The 12,500-nt window shown below is 41.6% G+C and overlaps 2 protein-coding genes across 8 annotated transcripts in view; one reads left to right on the top strand and one right to left on the bottom strand.

Annotated features, from left to right (window-relative positions):
- The window catches only part of LOC138051517 (ubiquitin carboxyl-terminal hydrolase 48-like), a 102,846-nt gene that overhangs the window by 42,187 nt on the left and 48,159 nt on the right, over positions 1-12,500 (top strand). For 3 of the 6 annotated variants that reach the window (XM_068897737.1, XM_068897735.1, XM_068897738.1), the window contains exons 30-35: positions 42-100; positions 172-244; positions 1,527-1,652; positions 2,366-2,408; positions 4,216-4,245; positions 4,344-4,841. In XM_068897737.1, the coding sequence (XP_068753838.1) occupies positions 42-100; positions 172-244; positions 1,527-1,652; positions 2,366-2,408; positions 4,216-4,245; positions 4,344-4,372 (360 nt within the window). In that variant the 3' untranslated portion in view covers positions 4,373-4,841. Of the gene's footprint in view, positions 1-41; positions 101-171; positions 245-1,526; positions 1,653-2,365; positions 2,409-4,215; positions 4,246-4,343; positions 4,875-12,500 lie in introns of those variants that run through there. The other 3 variants (XR_011132837.1, XM_068897739.1, XM_068897736.1) reach the window with 3 other exon arrangements.
- The window catches only part of LOC138051519 (ATP-dependent RNA helicase DDX19A-like), a 32,213-nt gene continuing 31,501 nt past the window's right edge, over positions 11,789-12,500 (bottom strand). The window contains exon 11 of one of the 2 annotated variants that reach the window (XM_068897742.1): positions 11,789-12,492. In XM_068897742.1, coding sequence (XP_068753843.1) covers positions 12,259-12,492 — 234 coding nt within the window. In that variant the 3' untranslated portion in view covers positions 11,789-12,258. The remainder of the gene's footprint in view (positions 12,493-12,500) is intronic. The other variant, XM_068897741.1, reaches the window with a different exon arrangement.

Raw genomic sequence — 12,500 nt, 5'->3', positions numbered from 1 at the left:
TTTCTTAAACTCCTTATTTAACTCATAATTGTTTTCTTTAGACTCCACCGAACAGCAAGAAACAAAAGCTTGAAGGTGACCCCCGACGGAGAAGTTCCAGGTATGGTTATTTCTCTTGGCCTTTTTGGTGCACGTGCGGTTTGTTGAAGTATGTTTCTTTCTTTCCTTGAGGCATCGAAAACAACGCGGAGAGCTTTCGATAACGGTTGGAGCATCCGAGACCTTGAGAGCCTTGAAATTGCAGGTAACAATCAAAATGCTGTTACTTTAGACCGTCCACTTCAGGGAGCAAATTTCCAAGTGGGAGGCGCGGTGGCTTCATGTTTAGTGCGCTCGACCCCGGATCGAGTGCTCCTGGCCGGGGACATTTTGTTGTGTTCTTGGGGAGGACAATTTACTTTCACGGTGCCTCTCTCCACCCAGGCGTATAAATGGGTACCGGCGAATTTAATGCTGGGGGTAACCCTGCAATGGACTAGCATCCCATCCAGGGGGGAGTAGAAATACTCCTAATCGCTTCATGCTACAGAAACGGGAGATAAGCACCGGCCTGATGGGCCTTCTAGGCTCGTAATAATGAGTGTCGTAAATGGACCTTTTTCATAATGGGAGCAAAATAAAATACAAAGTGGCTATTCGTGCGGGAACCGTACACCGACCTTTATCATCAATTCATACGGGAGTCTTCTTAGGATGCAATCATTTTGAGAAGACTCCCGTATGAATAGCAAATATAGGTCGGTGAACGGGTCCCTTACGAAAAGCCAATGTCAATAAAATATTCTTTGGTCTTATTGCTTCTAAGCCTCTCTACCTTCACTACGATGTGCAAAGTTCAAATTAATTATATTCTTAAACGAGGACGGGAAGTTCAGTTAACATCAATAAAAAGTAATAAGTCGGGCGCTTTTTGTGAAAGTGGTATATCGCAGAAAAATGTGGTTTCAAGATCTACCTCACGAGCTGCGTTGCATCATAGTTAATCTAGAGACTGGTTAGGAAACCCTGGGAATTTCAAAAGCAGGAACAATGCAGTCGCAATAGACCAATTTCGATATATTAAAATTCAGTCTTAAACAAAGGGCATCATCTCGACGCTCTGGGGAATAAATATAAGGGTTTGTATAAGTTTATTACCCAAGGTCTCGAAATGATGCCTTTTGTTTAGGACTGAATTTTAATATATCGAAATTGGTCTATTAGATGTTGAACCGACCGTGACCCTGCACAATCTTTTGTTTTGGTTCGCAAGTTAATTTCGAATAAATTAGTCGAAATTTTTGACTGCAGAAAAAAAGAGTGTTTTTGTCGGGTTTTGTGCAGGGTCAAGGCCAAAAAAGCGAACAAAAACATGAAACAAAGAAACTTGTCGAGTTTCATAACCAGCTACATCTATTAACTATGGTTGCGTGTGAAGTTGAAGGCATTTACTGTGCAGAAACCACGATTTTCATGACGTTCTCGCTGTGATGTGGAATGTGGACCAAATGCTCTTTACATTACACTTGATTATATTTTCGCTGCAGTTAATGAGGAGTTTCTCAGTGATGCCAATGGATCAACATCTGTCTTTAAACGGCGTTGCCCTAACAGAAGATGCGGCCACTCTCATCTCCTTGGGAATCAGACCCGGATCTTTGTTACTGCTTAAGGTACATTATTGCTGCAGAGTTGTAGTTTTAGTCATTTTTGTTTACCAAAGGCAAACCTGAATAGAGATAATAGGCGAGTTCATAGTATTGACTAAAGAAGACTTAAAGGGCCACCGACAACCACAAGTCTTTGCGGGCGTGCAAGCTATCGGCGCCATTTTCTGTAATACAAAAACTAGTATTTCTTGAAAAGTCAAATTCCATCGCCTCACATCGTCGTGTTTTGGATGCCCAGTAGCTTCAAACTTTGTTAATATTTTCCTTAATGTTTAAATATTGTATTTTTGGCGTTATTTGGGTGTTGTGTTCGTGTTAAAAGCGAAATGAAAACTGTGAAGAAAGGTCGTCCGCCGAGGAAGGAAAAGCGCCATGTTATTTGGCTCACTACTTCAACCTTAAGATTATGGTACGAAAGGAGGAAGGCGTTTGGATTAAAAAACAAATCGAACAGCGAATTCGGAGAAGTTCTTCTTCACGGGATGTTTCTGAAGCGAACCGGCCGATTCGATTGCCCGGATAGTAACAACAACAAAGGCGCGCAAAGGACACTGGTTGTCGGTGGCCCTTTAAAGTATGCCTGTGTTCTACGCTGAATGTGAACTGAGTTTATTTTAGTTGCGGTAACCTTAGAAGCTTTGCTCGTTTCGCCTTTATGCAAGCGTCGAGTGAACGTAAAGTTGCCCCATCAATTTAACCCAACATTTTCGTTGCAGATTGATGAACCACAAGGAGCCATTTCACAAGACGCTCTGCCAGGTGAGCATTCGGTGAAGGCCATGCCTGTAAAAGATGCTAACAGAAATGCGCGCGTGCGAGGGAGGGGACAGGGAGCTTAAGCCCGCGCGTTTTTGAGACGCGGACGGCAACCGGAAGAGAACATTTCGCGTGCCAGGACAATGGTGTCTCCTAGATTTTTATACTAATCATCTCTGATGGAGAAAAGATACTTAGCACTATAAATGTGGTTGAATGAAGACAAATTGAAAGGGGAAAGAGTTCACTTCCGGTTGCCGTCCGCGTCTAAAAACGCGCGTGCTTAAGGTCCCTGTCGACAGCGCGAGGTGACCCTTCGGCCAAACAGTAAGGAGCTTATGCACGCGACAGGAGCTCATCAAGTCGAGCCTCTATCGCGCAGCCCTCGTAGGCCAGGAAGGGAAGGTTCGAGAACTTCAGCATACCACCCTCTCTCATGACTTCGCTCACTTTTTCGAAAGTCTTTCATTAAAAAAAATCGATCCCCCTGGTATTGCATAACTTAAAAAACGATCGATAAAAGCTAAATCAATTTAAATTAGATAAAACTTCTAAAAATTCCATGGTCAATTAAAGAAATAAAATCTTACGCATGCGCAGGAAAATCATGACATGAAAGAGGAAGGGGAGTGGGCCTGGGCGCGGCGGAGAGACTGGGAGTCTCAGTTCATTCCTTTTGACAAAGGAATAAATGAACGTTAAATCTCTGGTTTGTAATAGTGCTTACACCTGAATGCTGTGAATCATCTGTAAGCTCAGGAATTCTATTCTTGTTTAACCGGAGCTCTTTACTTCAGGAGCCCAGGACTAAGAGCGAACAACAATCCAATATTCCTGTCACGGCGTTTTTACAGACCGATTTATTTTTAGATTTAATTTCCCGCGAATGAGACTCCCGCAGGAGCCCGATGAACAATCACAAGAAACTAAATTGACGTTGTAGCGTCAGCGAACCGGAACTGCCTTTGTTTATATCGCAGAAGAGTTAGTGTCAAAATGCCGTGACACATAGGCCTGGTATGGGAGTTGTTCGCTTCTACTCATAGGCTCCTTTTACTGTCAATTTTCTTCTTTAATTCAGCAGTTTTCTTTTAAGTGACGGTGCTTACTATTGTTATTGCGCATACGTTCTGCGCATCTCGAGATACTCGGATTTCCAATCGGTGATGCATACTAATACAGGGATATTTTTGCGCGGTTTTAAACTATCCGGAGAAAGTAGATCTTAGTAAGTGTCCTTGGTATCCAAAAGAAAACTGGGGATAACCATGCATTTTTGAGAGATAATTAAGCCTCAATTTGAGAAAGAACGCCATACATTGCTTTGTATTTTAAAGCTTTTTACAAATACTATTCATCAATTGTCTTTGAAAAATGCGTGGTTACCCCAAATTTCTTTTTGGATTTCAAGAACACTTGCTAAGATCTACATTTCCTGCGTAATCACACACCGGGGGAAAAATATCTTTAATAGGCCATTTTCGATATATTAAATATTCAGCTTGAAAGTGAGGCAGTGAGGACAAAGACAATAGAAACACGTGGAAATTAATGTGAAAAATATTTACATATCAACCACTTTCCTTTGTCTTTGTCCTCACTGACTCGCTACCAAGCTGAATTTTAATATATCGAAACAGGCCTATTAGTAGGCATCGTCCTTAAGTGACGTGCGTATTAAACATGTTAACATTGCATCGTTTATTTGTTGGAAATCTACCAAGTACTCGCATTATTTTTCTTGTTTTACGTTAAATAGCGTTGAAGTTTGGTGTTTATGAAACCCTATCTTGTTTCCTTTCTTTGGTAGTAAGCAATGCTCCGGAGGAAGGTTTCAAGGGTAAGTTAAAAATATAATTCATGTGCTTCTGCGTCGTTTTACAAATGGTGAAAGACAACTAACTCAATTGGTAACGAGTGTGTATGTTTGTATCGCAGGCACCGGTTTGCTCGGGCATTCGTTATGAATCAAACAGTTTCCTCGGAGATCACGGCGAATTTCCGGATACGCAGAGATCATTGCTTGGATTAAACTGTTGAAGATGCAGTGAGATTTGGAAAGTCTGTTTTTATTTAAGCGAGTAAGCGACTCTTCCGCAAAAATTTTTTTACTCGTCACGCGGTCCTTTGGAATCATTGCGTGACAGACCTTAGAGAATCTCTGAAAAATGGGCAAAATTAGAAGCCGTGGTCAATGCCAATAACTTGTCACTGACATCTCGAGTTGAGCTGAAATGTGTAGATTATAAATAATAGTTTCAATTGTAAAAGTTATCCCGTTTAGATGTGTATGTTGAAGTGACATTTTTAAAATAAAGTATTTCAACAATAGAAAAGTTTTTTTTTTTTAAGACGAAGTGCTTAATCGTGCCCTGGAACAGTCGATTTGTCCGTGTGTCACTTCCCTGTCCAAAGGCGTCGGCGTCGCAATTTTTCCTTTCGTAAACAAGCGATGCCATTTGGACGTTTGCAAATGAGGAAAAAAATACTTCATCTAGGACTAGATTAGCAGAGTAATGTCACTTACAATTAAAAAAACTGAGAAAAAACCTTTGAAAAAAATTAGATAAAGTTGAGCGAACGATGTCGAACTCAGTTCAGTAGCTTTAGGGCATATGCACTTAAACTCTACACAACCGAAACAACGGCATCAAGTTGGTAATGTTAAAGTATTTGAATGAAGCTAATCCTAACAATTTATTGAAAGCTAAGCGAACAAAAAGGCTTGATTACTAAGGGCGCTTTCCTTTTGTCAGAACTGGCCGGCCAGACCTGTCAGTTTGCAAAGAAAATGCAACAATTTGAAGAAACACTTGCACGATAATCCCTCGCATTGTTCCGGAGGAGTATATATCATCCTCCAAGCTTGTTATATTGAAGGCATTGTAGAGTTATTCATTCCAAATGCCCGGTCGAGCCGGTCAGTTCTGTCAAATGGAAAGCGCCCGAACAATGGCATCGCTTGTTTACGAGAGGGAAATTAGCGTCGGCGTCAAAACTTTGAAGAGTGATGACAATTGTCGCGTAGGGGAGCAAGTAAATAACACGAGACTGGTCTCTCTGTACACGAGATCCTCCCTTAAAGGAGGGGCTTCTGGTTGTCTCCTTTTCCCCATATTTAATTTTCCTCGCCCCTGCCTAAAAATTGACCAGTTCCCTTGTCGCCAAACCGGCAGGAGATTCTTTCTCCCTGTTTTCCCCGCCAACTTTCAATCAGGGAAGCTTTTGAATACTGTCCAATAGCAAGCTTTAAGAGGTGGGTAGGACTACTAGGGCGAGCTTTCCGTGCTGTACATGCGCCATTGAAAAAATATAGAGCTTTTAACCAAGTGCGCATCCTCTGATCAAAAACGAAGTACCTATCTCAATCCTATGATTCACTATTTATTTGGTCCTATAGGCGGTTGCCTTTGTTTTAGTCTCAATCATTGTTTCTGTTGGTTTGCGGATTGAGTGGCAAACCAATCTCGTCTTAAGGCCAGGCCTAACGCATGCAACATCGTGCAACAATGTTGGGCACAACATGTTGCATACGTTTGGCCACCCTGTTGCGATATGTTTCTATGTTGCAACATGTTGGATGATGTTGGGTGCAGGGTTGTCGCAGAGTTGAGAGCACTCGCCTCCCACCAATTTGGTCCGGGTTCGATTGCCTGACTCGGCGTCATATGTTGGTGGAGTTTCTCGGTTCTCTACTCCTCACTGAGAGGATTTCTCCTGGCACTCCGGTTTCCCCTCTCCTCAAAAACCAACCTTTGACTTGATTTTCTTTCATCGTTAATTTCAGTTTACAGTGTCCCCAATTAGTGCTCCAACGCTAGAACGACTAGACACTTCAATAAAGTTCCTTACCTTACCTTACTTATTTAAAAACGGTCAAATTAAGTAGGACACTACAAGAATTTAAAGAGCATTTTATTAAAAGACTTCATGGTTGGGTGCAGGGATGGCGCAGTGGTGAGAGCACTCGCCTCCCACCAATGTGGCCCAACATTATCCAACATGTTTCAACATATCGCAACAGGGTGGCGAAACGTATGCAAGATGTTGCATGCGTTAGGCCAGGCCATAAGTCAACAAATCTGTCAAATCTTTCGTGCAACATTTTGGATGTTGCATGACGTTGTACTCGTTTGGCCAAGTTACATTGTACTGTCCATGAAGTCTTAATCGAATGCTCTTTAATTTTCGTTTAAATTCTTGTAGCGTTCTACTTAATTTAATTCTACTTAAGTTAATTAAGGGATCCAGCGCATTCCAAATCTTTACAGTCCCGTAGTAAAAGGATCTCTGTCCAGTTGCAGACTTAAGGACGTTCGCGCGAAAATTTTTCAGCATTGATTTTTTTCTGAAACTTTTACCACTGTAAGATGATGAGTTAGTTATGTCAAAAATGTAAAAAAATTGGGGGCTCACCGACTTCGTTTTGGAGAGAACATGCCCGGAAAAACACCCAAAATGTGACAAAATCGGGCTTCGTTAGCGAATAAGGCCAGTGTCTGTAAACCCAAATATATTGCAATTAAATCTTTGAAGTGAAATCTCTGCCAAATATTGTTTAAGTGGACTTATTAAGTGAATTTAGTCAACTGGTGAGGTTCCTTAAAGATCAAGTTCGCATTTAGCGACCACAGTTTCACGCGCCTTGCAGCCGCAAGATGGCAGGATTTGATGTCCCGTGAGCAGAAATCTTGAAATTTATTTAACTTCCCACATTGATTTTTTGTTCATTTTTGGACAACGTGGAGATAATTGTAAATTAAATCTGTTTCCGGAAAGAAAAATTGGGGTCACCGAACGTCCTAGACCGTTAAATCCAGGCAAAGCTATAGCAATGGCCTTTTGCCCTACCATTTCTCATTTTATTGCTTAGCGCGCGCGCTCGTGTATGACGTGGCGTGTGCATTTGCGTGCGCAGTAAGGATGCGCAGAAACAATTGGCGCGAACGTCCTTAAGGAAGGGAATCTGAAGTTTCTGTGAATTTCTTGTGGTGCGTGTCGAAACGTCTGAGCGTTAAATAAACTGATCCGTTAAACTATCTGGTGCGCAACTAGTCACGCAGTTAAATGCCATTGCAGCATTTCTGTAATAGAGTTGTTGTCTGATAGGTAACCACTGCATTGCCCTAAGGACTGGTGTTATGTGGTCAAATTTCTTTACTCCACTAATTATACGACAGGAAAAGTTCTGTACTTTTTGTACTTCGTCAAGATTACTCCCGGTGGTATTGCTCCAAACATTGGAGCAGTAAAAGAGTTTCTAAATACTAGAGAATTTACTACTATGGTTAAGGTGTCCTTGTCCAACACTCGGTTTACCTGACCCAATCGTGACATACAAGTTGAAACGGTTTTTGTTATATGGTCTTCATACGTTCGGTTGGGGTCGAGTATTACACCAAGGTCCTTTGGCTGGGGTTAGTTCGAATAGGTGAAGGCCTTCAACCTTTCGGACTAACGGTCGACTGCGGAAGACTATGAATTTTGTCTTATCCGGGTTAAGTAAGAGCTTATTGGTAAAAGTCCATTGGCATATTCTCTGCAGGTCTTCGTTCATTTTACTGTGTCTTGGTGATCTTTTAGCCAACTCTTTGTGCAATTGCTTGTAGGGTCCACTTTGTTTTGGCCGGGGCCTGAGGCACATAAACATCGAAATGTTGCGTGCGTTTGCTCGGCCCGTTCAACAAATGTCACAACATCATGCAACAATGTTGCAAGATGTTGCGAGCGTTTGGCCACGTCTTTACGAGAACTGCCTCGAATCCCTTCATTTCTGGACAATTAGTTCGGCTCCTGTCCTTAAACACGAAGACGCATCGTAAAAGAGGTCGCTTAACGCTCTTCTTTCGTTCGAATTCATTCAAGGACAACTGATTATCCAAGATGGTGATCAAGAGATGGAAGCCCTAAAAGATATTTCCGGCGCGAGAGAAAGGGACGAGGGATTAAAAAAAAAAGAACGACAGTTAACAACTCGTAAAATACTACGGACACATTATGGGCTCTATTATTGTAAAATTATCACAGAGATCTGAATGCTACTACGGTTTGATTGACTCACAGGCCCCCCAAACTGACAACCGCCGTCCTCGTCAGCGTTGTGAGCTTGGGGCGCCTGTGATTGACCAATCATCCCTATGTGCCCAAGACACCACGCCTTTTATAGTGTGTCTACGTGTGTTAAAGGACGGTGCCCATTTTTGTTAGTACGTTCTGAGCATCTTGAGATACTTGGATTTCCTATGGGTGGTACTTATTAGTACAGGGATATTTTTGCGCGCGGTTCAAAACTAAGCAGAGAAAGTAGAACTTAGCAAGTGCGCTTGGTATCGAAAAAGAAAATTGGAGGTAACCACGCATTCATCAGACATAATTGATCTTCAGTTTGGAAAAGAACGCCACACATGGCTTTGTATTTTAAAGCTTTGTGCAAATATTGTTGATTAACTGTCTTTGAAAAATGCGTGGTTACCCCCTATTTTCTTTTTGGATTTCAATAACACTTGTTAAGATAAGCTTTTCCTGCATATTCAGTAAACCGCACAAAAATACCTTTGAATTAGTAGGCACCGTCCTTAACATACGAAACATCCACTCCTGTCCTCAACATCCCGAACAGGCTGATACGCATGAACTCGATGACGCGAAATAGAATTACTAAAACAAACAAGCGCTTTAATATCAACAAATCTTTTTAATTTATCCTCCAGAAAGTTGTTTTAATCGTGAGAACGAGGAGCTTAAGCTAGGACGACGACATAACATCTGTTTATCAAAAAACAAAACAAACAGCGGTTACAAACATGATAAAGCGCATTTTACTTTTGACTTGACGTTTCGTGCGCTACAACATACATCTTCAGAAGTGACGGTTGAACAAATTCAAATATGATTCTAAAAAATTAAGAAGACAGGTAACTAGAGAGAATAAGATAAAGATAGATAGCAGTGAAAACTGACCGTTCAATAAAGCCAGAGTTTTTAGCTGCTAACGTTTTCGTTTAATGTTAGTTTAAGGTCGCGTATTAATAAAGATGTATGTTGTAGCATAGGAAACATCAAGTCCAAAGCAAAATGCGCTTTATCATTATGTTTGTAATCGTTGATTGTTTTTTGTTTTTGATTGAGTTGAAATGGCCAAAGAGCAAGAATATTTATGATGTAACATCTGCTTGGTCATTTCACGTCGTTGTCAAGACGACAACGGCTAAAAAAATGTATCAAAAAAGTAAAACGCATGTGCTGGGCGTGCAGAGCCTCAAACCTATTGTCTTGTGGCGTTCTCGTAGCTGCTGTCGTCCTCCTTGCTTATGCTCCCTAATATTCCAACAACGCAAACAGTAACTTGTGTAAAAATATGTTTTTTTCACTTAAATCTTCATCTTTCAAACTGTCTTTAACCAGTAGCTAATGGTGTAACCTTTCAATGTCGCAGTCTCTCAGTTCCAAGTCCAGTAAGGCTCAAAAGATTTTACAATGGAATACAATACAATACAATACAATACAATACATACTTAATTGACCACTCCCCATAGGGGCTTTTCAGGGCCAATGAATCAACGAAACAACAGAACACAACAACTACAACTGTTAAGAATCCCAACTGGCCGGAGGCAAACCAGTTGGCTATTTACAAGTGCAGCTGGGAAGTTGAACCAGGGACTACCAGGAACAAATTCAACGAGTGGTCAGAGCGGGCCCTTGAACCCGGGATCTCCGGATCTCAAGGCAAGCGCCCTAACCACTGGGCCACACTGCCTCAAGACGGTGTTGCACGAAAAAACAACAAATGGTAAAACTTAAATTTTTTCGCACCTCTGTCAATTTTGACAGAAGTTGCAAAGCAATACGATTAAACGATTTAAAACTAAACTAAAAGGCGACCAAGAAATTACTCTTTTGTCTTTGTGCTAATCATCTTCACTGGTCTCACTTTGGAGCAGAAGTTCTTTTGAATTGGTTCGCGCTAACGAGGCTAGTGAGGATGATGAGCGCAAAGACAAAAAAATAACTACTTAGTCCAACGATTTAAAACTAAACAAGGCTAAAAAGAGTCAGGTGGAGGTCCATGGTTGACGCCCTGTGCTCCCCATTAGGAGCGAAGATGGCCTAATGATGATGATAAAAGGCTAATGCCTTCTTGGAGACCCAAGAAGTCGGGACGGGACAACGAAATAACGGGCGAACCTTTCGCCGGTTCCGATTGTGCCCGTGACGTCTTTGTTCCGTCCCACAGACGCGGATATTTTCACGTAATGTGTAGTGTGCTTTGTGAGGGATTGTATAATAATCTCTATTATTTACAACTTCACTTAACCTTTCCAAAATACACCAAGAAAGAAAATGAGCAAACTTCACGACGACGGCTACGTGAACGTTTAATTTTTTAGTAATTCAGCGATTACTTCAAGTCATTCCCCACGTAAAGTGTGTATCAACATCCAAGGAATAAAATTCGCATGGAGAGTGTGGCTGTTTGAAGTGAAAATTGAGAATTAATCATCAGGTAATCGTGTCATCGACATAATCTCAAATTTGTTGATTACTTTCACATTCTTATCTGCACGAAAACAGCAATGAAACGTACCAAACTATAAAACGCACGTACGGAGGATTTTTCTTTGTTGAGCTTATTATTTCATGGTGTTCTCGTCGCCCTCCCAAATGGAGATTTTAGAAACAACGACGCCACATAACAGAAATATTGTTTAAAAGAGGAAAGCGAATAGTGCTGCGCGCATTTAAGCTCATATTTCCGCGGTTCCCTGCATAACTAAAGATGCTATTTTTCAATGCATAATAATTTTCAGCATACTTCGCCTACATTTTACATCGTGAACGAGATAGAGTAATCGCGAAATTAAGCCTGGTTCTCATTGGCGACGCAAGCATAAACGAAAGCACAAGAGATGCGTATCAAGTGAAAACGAACCGTAACGCAAGTACGCGGACAGAGACAAAGATACACTAGTTCCATGTCCTCTCTTACAACGTGGCGCTGCGAGTCGAGTCTGGAACGGGTCTTTTTCATTGCCGGAACATCACAGCTTGCGTTGTGCTTGCGTTACGTCCCGTTTTCACACAACGCAAACGAACGCAAGCATAAGTGCAAGCACAAGGAAAGGGAAAAATTCTGATCCTTGTGCTCGTGCTTGTGTCAGGCCCGTTTTCACGGTGAAATAAGCGCTCTTGAGTTTGCGTCGCTAGTGAAAACCACGCTTTACGGATAATGCAGAGTACCCAGAAAATATATGCTAAAATACGTGCTGCACGTGCAACACGATTAAACCAATGATATCGCTGTTTTGTGAAGTTGGTTCTGCTATCGTCGTCGCAAATTTCCCTTTCGTAAACGGTCGTTGCCATTTGAAACGGTTCTTGCCACTTTCCAGAACGGTCGTTGCCATTTATAACGGTCGACTACACACTTCACTTCAAAGAAAATTAAAAGAAACAAACTAAGAAAAGATATTAACAAAAATTAAGACAAAAAAGGAAAAAAAAAACATTTATAAAAGAAAAACTGGAGGAAAAAGAGTCCGAAAATTTCAAGACTCGAACTCGGGTTCTTAGCCCTCACCCTAAACAGAACCCTAACCCGAACCCTAACTCATATGACCAGCGAGAAACAACTCCCAGTAACCTCAACCTTTTGAGTTCTTAGACCTAATGAGTGTAATTCAGAGCTAAAAAATGGCAACGACCGTCTACGAAAGGGAAATAAGCATCGTCGTCCTCATGTACATGTAGGCTCCGTATATTCCCTATGCCCAATTGGGGGGCAACAAGGACTAATATATATATATTCTCTTGGTGCAACGTCCACCAACGTCGTTTAAACTAAACTAGAATCCTAACCAGGCTTCTCCAACTCGTCGACGTCATTAGTTTCCAGCAGCGAGATTTTCTTGCCAAAATGTTCCTCAATCTTTTTCATTACGTTCATGGACCGCGGACCATCAATAAAGTTAACTGCGATGCCATTCTTGCCAAACCGGCCTGTCCGGCCAATCCTGTGTAAGTAAGTCTCAAAATCAGGTTTGCCACTGGGCTCAACTGGCATGTCGTAATTCACCACAACCGTCACCTAAAATG

The sequence above is a fragment of the Montipora capricornis genome, chromosome 6 (genome assembly GCF_036669925.1).
Source record: "Montipora capricornis isolate CH-2021 chromosome 6, ASM3666992v2, whole genome shotgun sequence".
In the NCBI taxonomy this organism is placed as follows: domain Eukaryota; kingdom Metazoa; phylum Cnidaria; class Anthozoa; order Scleractinia; family Acroporidae; genus Montipora; species Montipora capricornis.
This window is presented reverse-complemented; position numbering and strand designations above follow the sequence as displayed.